The following is a 19,829-nucleotide window of genomic DNA, read 5'->3' as shown; positions in this document are numbered from 1 at the left end:
AGAATGTCATCTTACTGGCCATTTGTGTTTCTTCTCTTGTCATTCATTAATTCATTACTTAATTTATTAATTCATTCATTCATTTAGGCTGCATTGGGTCTTTAGTTGTGGCACTGCGAGGTCTTTGTTGTGGTCTGTGGGATCTTGCACTGCAGCACATGGGCTTCTGTCTAGTTGTGGCTTGCAGGTTTTCTCTCTGTAGTTGTGGCACATGGGCTCCAGAGCACGTGGGCTCTGTAGTTTGCGGCATGTAGGGCTCTCTAGTTGAGGCGCTCAACGAGCTCAGCAGTTGTGGTGCCTGAGCTTAGTTGCTCCATGGCATGTGGGACCTTAGTTCTCCAACCAGGGATCGAACCCGCGTCCCCTGCATTGCAGGATAGATTCTTTACCACTGGACCGCCAGGGAAATCCCTCTCTTGTCATTTAAAAAATTTTTTTTCAGCCATGTTTCTTGAGGTTGTCTTTCTTTTGATTTGTGGGAGTTCATTATGTATACTGTATTCAGGTCTTGGGGAAATACTTAGTACATATATCTTCTATTCCATAATTTTTCATTCTCTTAATTACATCTTTTAATGAATAAAAGTTCTTAATTTTAATGTACTCTAATTTTCAGCATTTTTCTTTACAGTTAATTGTGATTCATGATCAGCTTATGAAATCTTCGTCTACCCCCAAGGTCATATGTTATTGTCCAATAACCTTATAGTTTTCCCCTGTCTTTCAAATCTGTAATCCACCTGGAATTGATTTTTATGATGTAACTTAAGAAATCAAGATTTAAAATTTTTCTATATGGATATCTTTTTGACTCAGCACTAGTTATTAAAAGGAACATCCTTTGTCCACTGTGCTACAGTGTCACTTTTGTTGTAAGTCAGGAAACTGTATACATGTCAGTCTGTTCTGGACTGTATTCTGTTCCACTGGTCTATTTGTGTCTGTGCCGGAATCACACCAGTTTAATTATTGTAGCATTACAATATTGAGCCTTCTAGTCTATGAACATGGCACTTTCTTTAATTTACTTAGGCCTTCTTTAATTTCTTTCAATAATGTTTTGTAGTTTTCTCTTTAGAAGTCTTGGTCATTTTGTTAGGTTTATTCCTAGGTATTTGATTTCTTTTGATACTATGGTAAATTATATCATTAAATTTTTAAAATTTGTAATTACTTGTTGCTAAAATGTAGAAATAAAGTTGGCATTTGAATACTGAACTTATGCCCAGAGCTCTTGCTCAATTCATTTGTCAATTCTAATAATTTTCATAGATTACTTTAGATTTTTCTGGAAACACAGTTTTTCCTGTATGTCATTATTCCTTTATGTAGGAATAATGACAGTTTCATAATTTCATCATTTTCTTTCCAATTCTTATACCTTTTATTTCCTTTTCCTGCAATTTTTTAAATGAATGGATATTGAATTTTATCAGATGCTTTCTGTGTGTCATTGGAGAGCATCATGATTTCTGTATTCTGTTAATGTGGTGAATTACATTGATTGGCTTTTGAATATTAAACCAACCTTACATTGCTCAAAAATTCTAAATGGTTTATATATCCTTGGATTGTCTTATTAATATTTTATTAAGGAGTCTTGCATATATTATATATTTATGGATGAAACTGACCTGTATTTTTTTTTTCTTGTAATGCTCTTGTCAGGTTTTGATGTCAAGATTATGTTGGCTTTCTGAAATGATTTGGAAAGAGTTCCCTCTTGTTCTCTTCTCTAGAAGAGTTTTTGTAAGATTGGTGCTATTTCTTTCTTATATGTTTACAAGAATTCAGTGGGGAAGTTATCTGGGTTTGGGGTTTTTCTTTTGGAAGGGCTTTTAATTACAGATTTAATTCTTCAATAGGTATAGGATTATTCAGATTTTCTATTTCTTGTGTAATTTCTGTCAATTTTAAAAAAGAAATCTGTTCAATTATTTTGAATTTTCAAAACATTTCATATGCCAAATGTTCATTTGTTTATAATAGGCTTATTATTTTTTAACATCTGTAGGAGAATTTTAAAAATTTTAATCATAAGTTTTATCATTCTACTTGTACCAAGTTTGTTTCCTTTGCTCTTACTGTGCTAGGCTCTTTCTGTTCCAAGAAACACAGATTCACTCAAGTTCCTTCAAGTAATGGAGATTCATGAGGCTCATTATAAAGCCATATGTAATCCTAAGAGAAAGGAATCACACAGGAAGAGCAAGATCTCTAGTATACCTTGGCTTTAGGGAGACTGGAAATGTATGGTTAATAAGGATATGGGATATCTTTAGAGATGGGAACAGGTTTACTTTTTAATACCTTTAATAGTAAGACTTTCTAATGCTTTACTCTAATGCCCCCATTATTTGCATGAAGTTTCTTATTTCCTCTTGGTTCTTCTGTATTTTTTCTTTCCCTGCCCTACCTTTTGGTTACTCATAACTTCTTACTCATGGTCCCCAGTGCCTTGTAGCCTCATTTTGTGTTTCTTTTCAACCTCTTCTCCAGTTTGACGGAACCTCTCCATGGTTCTCGATTTCACCTCCCAAGAGATTAGTTGATTAGTTTCAGAAGACCGGTATGTGAAGCCACCTCTTAGGCTGTTGGTCAGTTACCGATTGGTTACTCTTGACCAGGCAGGTATTGCCAAGAGTGGTGGGTCCACATAGCATAGCACATGGATGCCTTAGGCTAACTCCTCTGTAGAGGGCTGCAGCTGGACAGTTTCTCTTAGGATGAGTCTATACATGGCAAGTACTAGAATTAGTTAATGCAGGTAAGTTCTAGAAATTAAATCATTGCAAGTGTTGCAGCTTTTCTCCCGTTTTCACTTATTCTGGTGAAATACCAGTGAGTAATTAAATCCTGATAAAACCAATATCTAGAATTTGGTATTATCCATTCCTTTAGCAGTTATCCCTCTTTAACTGAAAATATTCATGTGCTACCAACCCAGATTAGGACTTTCTGCAATTAGATGTGTAATACCTATAATTTTAGTATGGACAAATGGAAATTGATAGATTTTAAATGTAAGTAATATAAAAAACAGACATAGGCAGATTAATGATTATTTAAAGAGAAAGCCATAGTATCTATCTCGTTTAGGTTGCTTCTTGTTATTTCCTTTTTTAAATCCAGAAACAACCATGTGTGCTGCTAAGACTTCACTGTTCTGTAATAGCACAGGTCAAGTTGAAGACAAAGAGGTCCTCTTTCCTTTTGTGATACTTAATGGGTGACATATTTAAACACCACACCTTAATCTTTTGCCTAATGCATTCTCATTTATGGAATAAATTGTAGCTATTACATAGAAGCCCCTCTAGTACAATAAGTGAAATTGCTTTTTAATTTTCTAGGGGGACTCAGAGAGAGTAATGATAATTACTGGACCAAACATGGGTGGAAAGAGCTCCTACATAAAGCAAGTTGCATTGATTACTATCATGGCTCAGATTGGCTCCTATGTTCCGGCAGAGGAAGCAACAGTTGGAATTGTGGATGGCATTTTCACAAGGTAAAAACATTAGTTCTATTTGAATATATTTCTGACAATAAATCAAGCCCACATCGTCACATGAATTTTCTTCTTACGTACATAGTTAGGTGAACAGATTTGCTATATAGGATTTTGCTATTTAGAATTTCGGAACTTAAAGAAATCATTTCATCATGAAATTAATATCAGAAGAGACCTAGGAGATCATTTTGTCTGGTCATTTTCAACTTGTTGTTAGTTACCGAGTTCTTTCTTAAAGGAAATTATTTGTAGAAGTTGAAAATTAAACAGATAAAAGCAGATCTGCTCTGCCTTAATCAGAGGTAGAAGGCTTGAACCTAAATGTCCATCGACAGATGAATGGATAAAGAAGGTGTGGTACATATATACAATGGAATATTACTCAACCGTAAAACAGAATGAAGTAATGCCATTTGCAGCAACATGTATGGACCTAGAAATTATCATATTAAGTGAAGTAAGTCAGACAAAGACAAATATCATATATCACTTATATGTGGAATCTAAACAATGATACAAATGAACTTATTTACAAAACAGAAACAGACTCACAGGCTTAGAAAACAAGCTTATGGTTACCAAAGGGGAAAGGTGGAGGGAGGGATAAATTAGGAGGTTAGGATTAACATATACACATTACTATATATAAAATAGATAAACAACAAGGACCTACTGTACAGCACAGGGAACTCTATTCAATACTCTGTAATAACCTATATGGGAAAAGAATCTGAAAAAGAATAGATATATGTATATGTATAACTGAATCACTTTGCTATACACCTAAAACTAACACAACATTGTAAATCAACTGTACTGCAATATAAAATAAAATTTTTCTTAATTTCAAAAAAAAAGAGGTAGAAGGCTTGGAGACTTGGCTTCTAGGCTCTATAAAGCAGTCTGCAACCTAGTCTACCCTCCTTATTTTTATAGGTCGGGAACTGACAACAGACTGGAAAAGGCACTGGCCCAAGATAATTTAATTCATATTCTTTTTTGCTCTAAGGACATAACATGCAACTGGCTAAGATTTACCCTCAACCTATAAACCTAAATTGCATGCCATATTAGGAATATAGGTGAAATATCGTGGTCTCACCAATTAGGATTCATAGTTTAATCTATTTACTCAGATTTATCAGTTCTTAAAATATTATTTATACTTCTTATACTTACATTTTTAGAAAAAGGTAAATATAGTCTATAGTGTATAGTCAAAGTATATGTGTAGAGTGTCTGATTTATTTTCCTGCTTATTTAATATTTGACCCTTGAACACATCAGAATATATCACATGCTAAGGTTCATGCAGTTGAGTAGACATTAAAACACTTTAAGGCTTGGGTTTTAATCAGAGAATGAACAAAGCAAAGCAACCTAAATTCTGTTGGGTTGGCTAAAAGGTTTGTTCCTTTTTTACCATAAGATGGCTCTAGTAGTTCTTAGCTGTCTTTAACTTCATTTGAAACAATTTTGTTAGATTTTATTGTGACAGCTGTCACATCAGCATGCATTTAAAAAAAACATCAAAATTGGTGAATTTTTGTGTAGCCATTTTAATATTGAAGATGGAAGAAGAAAGCAACATTTTCAGTGTATTATGCTTTATTATTTCAAGGAAGGTAAAAAGGCAACTGAAACGCAAAAAAAGATTTTGCATGTATGGAGAGGGTGCTGTGACTGATCAAATGTGTCAAAAGTGGGTTGTGAAGTTTTGTTGTGGAGATTTCTTGCTGGACAATGCTCCACGGTCAGGTAGACCAGTAGAAGTTGATAGCGATCAAATCGAGACATTCAATGAGAACAATCAACGTTATACCACGTTGAGATACCCGGGAGATACCAGGAGATACCGACATACTCAAAATATCCAAATCAAGCATTGAAAATCATTTGCACCAGCTTGGTTATGTTAATCGCTTTGATGTTTGGGTTCCACGTAAGTTAAGTGAAAAAAACCTTCTTGACTGCATTTCCACGTCCAATTCTCTACTGAAACGTAATGAAAATGTTGTGTTTTTAAAACAAGTTGTGACGGGCAATGAAAAGTGGATATTGTACAATCATGTGGAATGCAAGAGATCGTGGGGCAAGTGAAATGAACCACTACCAACCACACCAAAGGCTGGTCTTCATCCAAAGAAGGTGATGTATTGTGTGCATCGTGGGATTGGAAGGGAGTCCTCTATCATGAGCTCCTTCTGGAAAACCAAGTGATTAATTCCAACAAGTACTGCTTCCATTTAGACCAACTGAAAGCAGCACTTTATGAAAAGTGTCCATAATTAGTCAACAGAAAATGCATTGTCTTCCATCAGGATAACGCAAGACGACATGTTTCTTTGATGACCAGGCAAAAACTATTACAGCTTGGCCAGGAAGTTCTAATTCATCCACCGTATTCATGAGACATTGCACCTTCAGATTTACGTTTATTTCGGTCTTTACAAAATTCTCTTAAAGGAAAAAATTTCAATTCCCTGGAAGACTGTAAACAATTCTTTGCTCAAAAAGATAAAAATTTTGGGGAAGATGGAATTATGAAGTTGCCTGAAAAATGGCAGAAGGTAGTGGAACAAAACAGTAAATATGTTGTTCAATAAAGTTCTTGGTGAGGGCTTCCCAGGTGGCGCAGTGGTTGGGAGTCCGCCTGCCAGTGCAGGGGACACGGGTTCAAGCCCTGGTCCAGGAGGATCCCACATGCTGCAGAGCGGCTGGGCCCATGCGCCATAGCTGCTGGGCCTGCACTCTAGAGCCTGTGCTCCGCAACAAAAGAAGCCACTGCAGTGAGAGACCCGCGCACTGCAATGAAGAGTAGCTTGCACCCGCGTACAGCAACGGAGACCCGATGTAGCCAAAAATGAGTAAATAAAATTAAAAAAAAAAAGTTCTTGGTGAAAATGAAAAATGTGTCTTTTCTTTTGACTTAAAAACCGAAGACACTTTTTGGACAACCCAATATTTGATGCCATATCACCAAACAGATGTTATTTTGATCTCCATATATTTGTAAATGAACTCAATATAATAAATTTTAAAAATATTTCTTTAGTTTTTAACATTATAATTAATTTTCTATTTCCTAAGAAAAAATACTAGGTATTTTATTTTGGTTACATTATTAGGAGGAGTGACAAGAGAAATTTCATCAATAGAAAAAAGATAAAAGGAAGAGAAAAATAAAAAGAAAGAGAAAAAATATCTTGGGCAATGTAAGGTAATTTGTCTGGAAGAGAATCTTGTTAGCAGAGTATCAGGAATGTTTTTAGATACAAGTAATAGAAAAGAAAATAAGGGTTTACTTTTCTCATTTAACAAGGAAGCTTGAAGTAGGTGACCACTTCTGATGTTTCAGTGGCTCTGCAGTTTTGTTGTCTTCTCCTCATAGTTGCAAGATAGTTGCTGTGACTCCAGACATCACATTGATATTCATATGAGGAAAAAGGGCAAAGGAATGCAAAAGCTTCTCCTTTTTTTCAGGAAATCAGTACCTTTTCAGAAGCCTCCCAGAAAACTTTCACTTACATTTTGCTAACCAGCGCTGTGTCTCATGGCCATAATTACAAGCGAAACAAAGTATGAATTTGATTTTATCCAGCTTTTATAATGGAGCTAGGCAAAGGACAGGTGTTCAGGAATGGATTTAGAGGTAACCAGAAAATAGTTTCTGCCACAAGGAATGAATTCAATGATAATAACAATAACTAACCTTTGTGATGATAACATATTTATGATATTAGTATAATAAAATTTTTACCAATGTATAGAACCTGTTCTATGTATATAAAATATTTATATAAAGTATATTCGGTGAGAGCAAATATAAGCCTTCTGGAAAAGGACAAAGTGTATTAATTCAGCAAATTTGGATCTTTATCCATTCATTTTCATTTGTTTATTCATCCAACGTATACTAACTTGGCATCTAACATATGACAAGCACTCAGAATACAAAGCAATCATAGTCTCTGTTCCCATGAAGTTTACCTGATGGAGAAGATCAGCATACACCAAAAAATTGTATAAAGAAATGTAAAATTGCAGCTGTGACAAGTCTACAAAGGCTAGGTATATGAGGCTGTGGCAGCCTGTCGTGCTGGGACCTGATCTGGTCAGGAACGTCAGGAGAAGGCTTCCTTTAGCAAGTGATGTGTAATCTGAAGGAGGCGTTAACTAATCAAAGGAAAGAAGAGCATTTCAGGCCAAGAAAGCAGCATGTGCAAATGTTCTTTCACATTAAAAAAACCATAGTGAGACAACAGCTGAAGGGTGGCCCTCTAGGGGAGCAAGATTCTCCATGAAGCTGAAGACAATAGGTAAGGGCAAGTTACACAAAGTGTAGGCCGTGTTAGGAGTTTGTGTAAAAGCCATGGGAAACCATTGAAGGGTTTTAAGCAGGGCTTGGTATGATCACATCTACATTGGCTGAAATGCAGAGAATGTTTGGAGGAAGGACACAGTTGATCAGTGCAGTCTTATCAGTAGGCCCTTGCGGTGGCCTTGGTGAGAGGTATCAGTAGTTTGGACTGGGTTGTAGTGTTAGTTTAAATGGAAAGGAGTCGTATTTGAAAGGTAATAAATAACAGGAAATAAATCAACAGGATTTGGTGACAGATGGGATATGAGGCTGAGATAAATGGAGTTTTCAGCGATGACAGCGGTTTGTGCATCTGGGTGGAGAATGCCGGCATTTACTGGAAGAGAGTGATTTTTTTTCCTTGGATCCTGACTTTAATTTTGGTTTTTTGATTTACAATGTTGTGTTAGTTTCAGGCGTACAGCAAAGTGATTCAGTTATACATATATTCATTCTTTTTCAGATTCTTTACCCATGTAGGTTATTACAGAATATTCAATAGGACCTATACAGTAGGTCCTTGTTGGTTATCTATTTTATATATAATAGTGTGTATATGTTAATCACAAGCTCCTAATTTATCCCTCGCCCACTCATTTCCCCTTTGGTAACCATAAATTTGTTTTTGAAATCTGTGAGTGTTTCTGTTTTGTAAATAAGTTATTTGTATCATTTTTAAAAATTAGATTCCACATATGAGTGATATCATATACTTGTCTTTGACTTATTTCACTTAGTATGCTAATCTCTAGGTCCATCTGTGTTGCTGCAAATGGCATTATTTTGTTCTTTTTTATGGCTGAGTATTGACTTGGTTTTTGTATGTAGTAGGTAGCAATGCTCTGAGACCATAGGGAAGCTGTCATGTAGTCAGTTGGATATAAAGTTTGAGTTCACAGGGAGAGATGAAAGGTAACAATATAGATTTGTTGTGAGACATCTTTGTATAAGTGGGAAGTGAGATCCTGGGTGTGGATGAGATCATGTTGGCAGAGAGTAAATATAGTAAAGAAGATAATGTTCCAAGGCTGAGCCTTAGAACTGCCAACATGTCATGGCTGAGTAAGAAGATAAGCTTGAAAAACCAACAAAGAAGGAGTACCCAGAGAGGTAGGGGAAAACCAGGACAGCCCAGTGTCATGGGGGCACGGGGAAAAGTGCTTCAAGGAGGAAGGAAGTGGTCCACAGCGCTGAAAGAGTGAATGAGATGAAGCCTGAAAAGTCCACCTTGGTTTTAGCAAAATGGATATGACTAGTGACCTTTGCAAGAGCTGTTATGGTGGAGTGGTGGGGCCTCACTCCAGTTAAAGAGGGTTAGAGAGTAAGTGAGAGGTTAGGATATAGAGTTTGTAGGTGACCCTGGAGCAGATTGGCTGGGAAGACAGGGTGAGAGATCCAATAAGGGACTTGTTTTATTTTTGAGTGGTAGACTTGAACATGTTTAAGAGGGGTATCCAGTGGAATATGTTATGTCCATGAATTTATGATTCTAAAAAAATGCATCAGTCACCTTAAAGGATATTAGAATGAATTCATGATACTTAAAACAAAAAATCACTAGTCACTTTGGAGAATAAAAATTGAAAAATAAAGGGGAAGAATCATGCAGCTACCATGCCTTTCCAAAAATATTATGAGAAGAATTTTCTCTTTATGGAAGTGTTCCAGCTAACAGAGAAGGAATAGTAGTATTAGAATATCACCCCCTCTCTTTTTTTGCAATCCCTAATGTAGTTATAGATCTAGGCAATAATTAGAAATGGCTGCTCATGTCATGAAAAGAGAGACGACCAGACATTTGGCCAAAGTTTGTAACACAAGCTATGAAGTCTGGGCAAACAAATCAAACCTTAATCTATTTGAATATCTAGATCTATCTGAAACACAGAGAGAGATTGATCTTTTATACTTCAGGATTTTTTTGTGGGGGAAGGGCTGCACTGGGTCTTAGCTGCGGCACACGGGATCTTTGTTGCGGCGTGCAGGATCTTTTTAGTTGCGGCATGCAGACTTCTTAGTTGCGGCATGCATGCGGGATCTAGTTCCCTGACCAGGGATCGAACCTGGGCCCCCTGCATTGGGAGCGCAGTCTTACCCACTGGACCACCAGGGAAGTCCCTATACTGCAAGATTGGTCACAACCTTAAAACATTAATTAGCAAAGAATCATTTCAGTCAGTTAAAGGATATAAAGATATAAACACTGAAATCTGGGACACTCTCTTATGCTTTACCATTTAAGTAGCTGTTGTTTCATGGACCTTAAGGTCATGTTTATAAAAGCAGTCTGCCATGGGCCCTGAGTGTCCCTGCATGTCCCTACTGAGTACACCAAGAAAGCCCCTGATTGCTCCCTACCTGGGCATTTGTCAGGGTTGGGCTTGCAGCAAGCAGTCTTGAGGGAAGAGGTAATAACATCTCCCCACAAAGAGGAAGCATGCTTCTTTTTGTTGTACACGTAGTGAATCCTCAAGTTCAGTTTTCTGCCTTGTAATACAACCCACTGCATGCACAGCATCCGTGGTGAGCCCTTTGCCTTGCCCTTACAGGACTTGACAGCTGATGCAGACCAATATGGGTAAAAGTCCTTTGTTTCTGATTCAGGGTTTTCATGTCTTTTGCTAGCATCTGTGAAACCATATTGGCTTAACTTGATATAAATAGGGTAAAATCCCAGACTTTGCCCAGTTCTGCATGGGTCAGTGGGATTCTCTTATCTCTTGCTAATAATAAGTGCTCCTAAAATGTGAGTAGATAGGTTATGTGTGGGAAAGGATGGAAGCTTTAGAGCCAGAAAGGTCAGGTCTCAATACAAGTTCACCAATTTCCTGACTGTGTGCTAGTTACTTCATTCATCTAGAGCCTTGAAAGAAGTATGGTGTCATGGAATTAAAAAAAAAAAAAAAAAAGTATTATAGTTGGGTACAAATCCCACTTTTTCTACTTAACTATCTGACCTTTGGCGAATTACTTGACTTCTCAATGTCTCAGTTTTTTCATCTATAAAATGGAGATAATACTGCTTAATCACAGATTATTGTGGGAATTAAGTACATGAAGTGCCTGGTATGTAATAGGTACTCAATAAATTTGAGTTTTGTTCCTTCTTCTAGAGTCTGTGTCATTAGTATTTTGGATTTAAAAGTCTGTCTTCATATATATGTTAGTATAGTACTCCTTTTCTAAACTTAGCCTCAGGTCTCACATCTATAAAACAAAAAGTTTGATAATACCAGGTTTTGAGAATAATTTTTGAAGGGTGTGAAATCACTACGAATTGCTGGTCTTAGCTGTCATCCTTGAAAGAAGTTAACCAAATATTCCGCACTCTAAACCTTGCCAACACCAAATTCATTGTTTCAGTATAGTAGCATTCATTCTGAGTTAACTCCTGCAAACACATTAGTTTATTCATCTACTTGGGGATACATTTTATAGTTACCTGGTCCTGATGGGCCAATCCAGAAATAGTATCACATGAAAGAATATTCTTATTACAACACATGAAAAAGAGCTGGTTATGAAACTTGGCATTCAGTGTGATTCCACTTTTGTATGACAAATTGTATATGTAAATATATGCAGAGAAAACCATCTATATAGAAGGCTGCATTCCAAAATATTGTAAAAGATATAGGATTATGGTGACTTTTCTTTAGTTTGGCTTATGAACATTTTCAAAATTCTGAAATAAACAGGTAACAAAAGTACTCCCCTGCCCAAAAAATGTTAAGGGTTATATCAGTCAAAATGAGATGTTTCATAGGCGTCTAATGAAATGCATATATGGTCATTGTCTGGGAATACTTTTTTCCTGGACAGACTTCTCTTCCCTACTCAGTAGCATGGAATTTGGGGTTCTAAGCTTTAAACCTTCCCAAGAGCATATCAGACTTTATTTTTCCGAAGTTGTAACCCAGCCTGTAAGTAGCCCTAGTTCTTCCTCCTTTAGGAATTGATGGCTTTCTGTCAGATCAGTATGCAAGACTGGTGTTTTTAATTTTCATAACAGAAACATTGCCCTTTGCACATTTAACATCTTTGATTTTTTTAACCCTTAATGTACATTGGATTTTTTTTTAATGGTGCTTTTAAAGTATATTGAAACCTGGACCCTGCCCTCAGAGGTTCTAAGTTGGCCTGGGGCAGGGTTTGGGAATTTGAATTTTACATGTGTCCAGGTGGTTTTGAAATGTGGGCAAGGCTGAGAAGCATTTCCCCAAGCCCTTGCTGGAGAGCTCAGTTATTTAATTCTAAAAGTAAGAGAAGCTTATTATGAAAACTGTTTACGGTGTAGTAGGGTATTAAGTGAAATGTTTCCTTCTCTACAGGTCAGCATCTATTTATGGTTTTTCATTTAACTTTCCACAAGGTTAGAGGCGTACATAAGTCTTCTCTCTTAAGTGGTCTTATACTAAGCATTATTATCATGTAGCTTGCTTTTATTTCCTAACCTGGGGGAAACTGAATTCCCCTGTCAGTTCTTACAGATTAGTCTCACACTTTTATTGGCTGTGGTGTGTCTGCTATGCAGAGGTTCCCTGAACTCTTTAACCTCTGAGACCTCCATCTGGGATGCACTGCTCTAGTAGAAGAACCCTGTTCCTTGTCCATTCCCCCTGTCCTCGCCTTCTCTTCCTATTACCATTGGAAAGGAGTCTATGTGGACCACATTCAGTTATATCCCTAGGATTTTAAATTTTTACTAGGATATGGTTTAATATTATAACCTCATATTTTTCATTTATTATGAAATTATTCAGACATATTACAGTCCCCTTGTAGCTTCCAACCTACTAAAGAAATAAAGCATTGCAAATCCAACTGAACCCATAACCCTCCCTGGTCCTGTTCCCCTCCACCCCATCCAGAGTAACCCTTTTTGACTCTGGTTTTTATCTCATGAGTTTCTCTATATTTTTACTACATAGGTATGTTTTGAAATAATATATGGAATTATTTGGTATGCTTTTAAACTTTATGTTTGGTATGCTTTTAAGCGTCATTCTTCTGCAAGTGGCTTTTTCCCCCTCAATGTTATATTTATGAACTTCATCCATATGGATGCATATAATTCTAGTTCACTCATTTTTCTCTAATTATGATAGTCCATTGTATGCATGTACCATAGTTTATCCATTTTTCTTGATTAATATCTAATATGATTCAAATTTGTTGCAAATATCAACAGTGCTGATACCTGTCTTACACACATCTAGTACACGTGTGAGTTTTCTGATTCTGGGCTTTACCTAGGAGTGGGACTGTAGAGTGTAAGGAATGTGCATCTATCTTGTTCTTCAAGGAACATGGACCAGTTTAGAATCCCACCAGCAGTGTGTAAAAGTTTGTCCCTATGATTTAAATTAATTAGAACAAGAAATACCCATTTGATATGTTTCTATATAGTCTCAAAAATTGGTCATAAGGGCATTTTCATTTCTATTAATATGTTTTACATGAAGTGCCATCTGATAAATGACATTTTATTAATGCTAAGGAATTTTTTTCTCTCCATGTGCGTGCTGTGCCTGTTTATAAAGAGATTTGAAGCACTTTATTGGCCTTCCCTGACAAACTGCCAGGCCTCATGTTTTCAGCCAATGGCTGCTCCCCCTTTAATTCCTTTTTGTCTTGACTGCCAAGAGGTTAAGAGCTAAATTTGAGGCGCAAGTGTAGAAACAAATTTGGTTTAATTTTCCCCATCTCTTCTTATATGGGAGTATTTCTCCATGAGTATTTCTCTAGCATGATTCTTAGAACAGCTGCATCAGAATCAGAGATGCTTGTTAAAAATGCTGCTTTCTAAGGCCTGTCACAGACCTATTATATTGGAATCTTCAGCGTGAGACCCTAAAATTAGCATTTTAAAAGCTCCTGCTAAACTTGCTGTCTCAAATTTGAGCATCTACTATATGGCTTGTAATCTTACTTTCATATTCATTGTAACTCTTTTGTTATAAATATTTTGTTATTCTAAATCACTTCAGATCCTTTTTTGCGCTCAATGGAAAAAATATTAAAATCTAGCAGATGTGTGCATAAAATTTGGCTCCAAACTTGGTCTTTTTTTTTTTTGTTCATGCCGCGTGGCATGCGGGATCTTAGTTCCCCAGCCAGGGATCGAATTCGTGCCCCGTGCAATGGAAGCATGGAGTCCTAACCACTGGACTGCCAGGGAATTCCCAAACTTTATCTTTAAATTGGTTATTTTTGCATTATTAATTGGACATTTACAACACTAGGTTTAAATTCATGTTTTCCATAAATATTCATTGAGTGCCTACTATGTGGTGTGTGCTGTTCCGTAAGAAGAATAAATAAATGCATGAAAAGCTATAAACAGGAGGCTTTGGGAGTCTTTTCCTGGATGTTGTAACCTCATGAACCTTTCTCTGAATAAGAAGGATTTTTTAAAAGTAGAATTTTGGCAAACATATACATTTGGCCCTAATTGGTGATATATGTACTCATTGGTGAAATATTATATTTCTAGACACATATTTCCAAGGATTATTAACATCTTTGAGTGCATCACTCAATTAAGATCTGTTTCTTATTATCCTGATAAGTGCAAACTTAAACCTCATTCAACTTTTTGGACTCAGTATTTAAGTTTTAGAAAAGCGATGAATTATTAAGTCTGGTTGAAAAAAAACAACAAAACAATTGGCTTCTCTCAGCATAATTTCTTTCTATTTATGTCAATTAAATGTTGGTAGAAAGGAGTATTTACATTAAGTGGCCTCTGGTTAATAATTTTCATGCCACCCTCCCCACGTAAACTCTTTCTTATGGTCCCCAGCTTCAGGAATGCTTTGTACTCAGAATCGCACCATTGTGTTTACTTTGAGAGAGAATTGGAAGGTAATAGGTCTTCAAATGCTTAAATTAAGTTATCTTAAATGTTTGCTTTTGGCTGTGTGGATGATAACTGGTTTGTTTGCTGAATTTAGTTTAATTCAGCACATATTGATTGAGTACCTACTGTGGAGTATTTTTACTCTGTTAAAATATATGTATACTTCTTGGACAGAAGGAAAATATCTTGACTGAGTACATGTCTTCTAGTTGGTAGTAAATACCAGCACTAAAAACCACATTGTATTTTACGAAATGAGTGGGCTGTTGAGAATTTTATTGGCAACAGAAATGTTGCCTTGTGAGTGCCTCTCTGGTTTATTTAGCTCCTGTAGCTGTGTCTGCCAAACAGGAGATATCTCACTTCATCTTTTTGATGGGAAGTGGTCGTATGAATTTAATGCTTCAAAGTCACCTGAGGGTTTGGTTTCGTTTAGTTTTAAGTGCAGATTCCAGGCATGTCCCTGGAATGTAGATTCCCTGGAGATACAGTTGTTACCGGTATGATGAAGGATACTCCTGGACTTTGTAATTAAGAACTCTTGCTTAGGTCTTCCCATTTTTGATTGGGCTGTTTGCTGTTTTTATATTTTGGAAATTAATCCCTTGTCAGTTGCATCATTTGCAAATATTTTCTCCCATTCTGTAGGTTGTCTTTTCATTTTGTTTACAGTTTCCTTTGGTGTGCAAAATCTTTTAAGTTTAATTAGGTCTCATTTGTTTATTTTTGTTTTTATTACTCTAGGAGACAGATACAAAAAAATTACTCTAGGAGACAGATACAAAAAAATATTGCTATAATATACATCAAAGAGCTTTTTGCCTATATTTTCCTCTAGGAGTTTTATAGTATCTGGTCCTACATTTAGGTCTTTAATCCATTTTGAGTTTGTTTTTGTGTATGGTGTTAGAAAATGTTCTAATTTCATTCTTTTAAATGTAACTGTCCAGTTTTTGGAGCACCACTTATTGAAGAGACCGTCTTTTCTCCATTGTATATTCTTACCTCCTTTGTTGTAGATTAATTGACCATAGGTACATGGGTTTACTTCTGGGCTTTCTATCCTGTTCCACTGATTTGTATGTCTGTTTTTGTGCCAGTACCATACTGTTTTGATTACTATAGCTTTGCAGTATAGTCTGAGGTCAGGGAGCCTAATTCTTTCAGCTGCAGTTTTCTTTCTCAAGATTGTTTTGGCTATTCAGGGTCTTTTGTGTTTCCATACAAATTTTTAAATTTTTGTTCTAGTTTTGTGGAAAATGCCCTTGGTAATTTGATAGGGATTGCATTGAATCTGTAGACATTTCTCCAAGGAAGACATCCAGATGGCCAACAGGCACATGGAAAAATGCTCAACATCGCTAATTATTAGAGAAATGGATATCAAAACTACAGTGAGGTATCATCTCACTCCAGTCAGAAGGGCCATCATCAAAAAGTCTACAAATAATAAATGCTAGAAAGGGTGTGGAGAAAAAGAAACCCTCCTACACTGTTGGTGGGAATGTAAATTGGTACAGCTACTATGGAGAACAGTTTGGATGTTCTTTAAAAAACTAAAAATAGAGTTGCCATATGATCCAGCAGTCCCACTCCTGGGCATATATCTGGAGAAAACTATAATTCAAAAAGATACATGCACCCCAGTGTTCATTGCAGCACTGTTTACAGTATCCAAGACATGGAAGCAACCTAAATGTCCTTTGACAGATGACTGAATAAAGAGGATGTAGGGTGTGTGTGTGTGTGTGTGTGTGTGTGTGTGTGTATACATACACAATGGAATATTACTCAGCCATAGAAAAGAATGATATAATGCCATTTGCAGCAACATGGATGGACCTAGAGATTATCATGCTAAGTGAAGTAAGTCAGACAGAGAAAGAAAAATATCATATGATATCCTTTATATGTGGAATCTTAAAAAAAAAAAAAAGGTTCAGTTGAACTTACTTACAAAGCAGAAATAGCCCCACAGACATAGAAAGCAAACTTATGGCTATCAAAGGGGAAAGGGGGGGTGATAAATTAGGAGGTTGGGATTAATATATACACACTACTGTTTATAAAATAGATAACCAACAGGTACCTACCGTATAGTACAGGGAATTGTATGCAATATTTTGTAATAACCTATAAGTGAAAAGAATCTGAAAAAGAATATATACACACACACACATATATTTACATATATATAACTGAATCACTGTGCTGTACACCTGAAACTAATATGACATTGTAAATCAACTATACTTCAACTGAAAAAAATATTTTTAAAAAAAGAACCTCTGCAAATGACTCAGAAACATATCCAGGTTTAGGAGCTATTATTTAGTTTCAACACTTGACATTTTACAGAAGGAAAAGCAGAAACAGAGATTGTGATTTGCTCAAGCTCATAGTGTGAGTTCAGTTATAAGAATGCCTCCTCTGGTTGTGTCGCGTTTCCCTGTATTGAACTTATTAATTAATCTGGTTAGTCTTTTCCCTCATGACTGATTTATCCTTGCTTTGATGGCCTTAATTATTTGTGTTGTTTCACAGAAAATAGTTAAGAAATAGTTAACTATTTTCCTTTGAATTTCTTGGGACTATCCCACTGAATAGACAAGTAGATGTGTTGGGGAATGATTTGACCAGTCAGCACACTGTGGGTTTCCTTTGATAGGAAAACACCTGTGTCCTTATGTGGCCTGCATGTGCTTTGTAGGTGGTTCTAGTGAACATGGTTTCATGTGAGCCAATACAAGTTTGGCATTTTCCTGGATTGCTGCCTTGATTTTCAGCTATGTTTCCATTGACACTGAAAGATTGTTGTAGTGTTTTTTTGCTTGGTTATATTTGCAGTTCACTGTAATAGCTGTTATAAATTGACTTTAAATACCATAGTGTGATCTGATTGCAGCTGTTAGTAGAAACAATTACCCTAGATAAAGAAACCTTTTTCATTATCTATTATAATAATTTCATTGCTGCTAATGAGGTGTTTTTGATATTGGTAGAAGAAAGCTGGTTATTTATCTTGCTAATTGCAGTCATTTTGCCTTGTCTTAACACAATGGTACAGTAGAGTATAAAGTGTTTTAAATGTATCAATAGAGTATAAAGTGTTTTAAATGTACTGTGATTTTTAAAATAACATTTGTTTTTCTAATGATACTGTAAAGCTTATTCATTGTGCAAAATTTAAAACTATAGAAAAGCTCAAAAAGGAAAAAAATTTAAATCACCTGTAATTCCACTACCTGGAAATCGTCCTTTAGGTGTATGGCCTTCCAGGCTTTTAAAAAATGCACGTATGTAGTGATAAATTATTTGTGATTTCATTCCATTGCTGGGTTAATGTTTATGTGTAAATGTGATACAGATCTACTACTTCACATTTTTTTATACCTTTTAAATACCATGCTGTATCTACACATCTTTCAATATTTGGTATTCTTTTGAAGCTTTTTTCTCTTCTTAGACTTTAACTTTTTTTTTCTTCCTTACACCATCCTTCTTAAGTTAGAGTACTTTGCTATTCAGGAGATTATTTCCTTCTGTAAAAATTACATAATGTGCAAAAAAAACCCAAGCTAAAACACCCATACTGTACAGAATTCTGCAAAGTTTTTAGCGAAATGAAGTGAGTAGAACATCTTCAATTCGAAAAAGAAGGCAAAATTAGCTAATATAAAAGCCCTCCTATACAAAACACTTAGAGGACAAATAGAGTATGATTTCACTTATCTGAGGAACTAGAAGAGGCAGATTCATAGAGGCAGAGGCTGAGGGGAGAGAAGAATAGGTAGTTATTTTTTGATGGGTTATTTTGAGATGATGAAAAAGTTCTGCTAATGGATAGTAGTGATGACTGCACAACATTGTGAATGTGCTTAATACCACTGAATTATACACCTAAAAAGTTTTAAAATGGTAAATTTTACGTGTGCCACAACTACTGAGCCTGCGTGCCATAACTACTGAAGTCCGCGTGCCTCGAACCCATGCTCCACAACAAGAGAAGAAGCCCGTGCACTGCAACGAAGAGTAGCCCCAGCTCGCCACAACTAGAGAAAGCACAGCAGCAAAGACCCAACACAGCCAAAAATAAATAAATAAATAATTTTTAAAAATGGTAAATTTTAGTTATATATATGTAAAATATATGTACTTATATATTATTTTAAAAGCACTTAAAGTATGTCCAAAAAAATCCTGATGCAGTACAATAATCATTTCCTCTAGTTAACAGTTTTCATATTTAAGCTCCAATTACTTATCATTCAATATAAAGAATCCTTTTTTCCACCTGTTAATTTCAGAATTTCTCCCTCATGCTAGCATTTTCCTTTCATAAGGCCCAAAGATTGTGGTTTGAAGGGACAGAGCCCCACCCTATTTGCTATAATTTAGAAACATCTAGAATGTTATCTCAAAATATCAAGACCTCATAAAAACAAACCCTTGTTCAAATTTTCATGAAAGTGTTCTTGATTTTAGAAACTGATTCAAAAAAGTAGTAATTTCTTTTCTCCATTAATGCTTTATTAAGCTTTGTTGACCTATATAAGGGTTAGACGAGGAGGGAGTAGGGGATTAGAAAGATTAGTCAGCCGCCACTCCTAAAAATATCAGAGTGATTTTTTTTTTCTTAATCACATATCTGTAACCTGTCAGAGCAAACTTACTCTGAGATGAAACCTAAAGAATGCATTTTCCATTTTTCCCTGCATTTGAATACAAATACAGGCAGAATGATAATAATGACATATGTTCTGAATTCCTCAAATCTCTAACATATTTTAACATTTGAAAAATTTCAGAATCATTGTCCAGTAGGATGTGTTGTAAATGCTTGTTGGATTAATAGAAAATTACAGACTTTTTGTTAATGGTGTTATACCCTGCCTTATTTCCAAAACTTATTTTAGACAGTTTACTGGGATATATACAATAGAGCAGGACAACAAGAAAGTAAAATGGTATTCAAAGATCAAGGACAAGTAAGGACAAAAACCTAAGATAAAGTCAGTGTTGCTATTTGTCATTATAAGGTGCTACCCAGTTGTTTCCTAGTAACCAAGACCAAAAGGAAAATGGATTTATTG

At 35.8% G+C, this 19,829-nt stretch overlaps 1 protein-coding gene across 2 annotated transcripts in view; it reads left to right on the top strand.

Annotated features, from left to right (window-relative positions):
- Positions 1–19,829, top strand: part of MSH3 (mutS homolog 3) — a 183,893-nt gene that overhangs the window by 146,267 nt on the left and 17,797 nt on the right. For both annotated transcript variants that reach the window (XM_027100714.1, XM_027100715.1), the window contains exon 20: positions 3,354–3,511. In XM_027100714.1, coding sequence (XP_026956515.1) covers positions 3,354–3,511 — 158 coding nt within the window. The remainder of the gene's footprint in view (positions 1–3,353; positions 3,512–19,829) is intronic.

Source organism: Aethalodelphis obliquidens, unplaced genomic scaffold (assembly GCF_003676395.1).
Source record: "Aethalodelphis obliquidens isolate GAN/ISIS:26980383/991018 unplaced genomic scaffold, ASM367639v1 scaffold4, whole genome shotgun sequence".
In the NCBI taxonomy this organism is placed as follows: Eukaryota; Metazoa; Chordata; class Mammalia; order Artiodactyla; family Delphinidae; genus Aethalodelphis; species Aethalodelphis obliquidens.
This window is presented reverse-complemented; position numbering and strand designations above follow the sequence as displayed.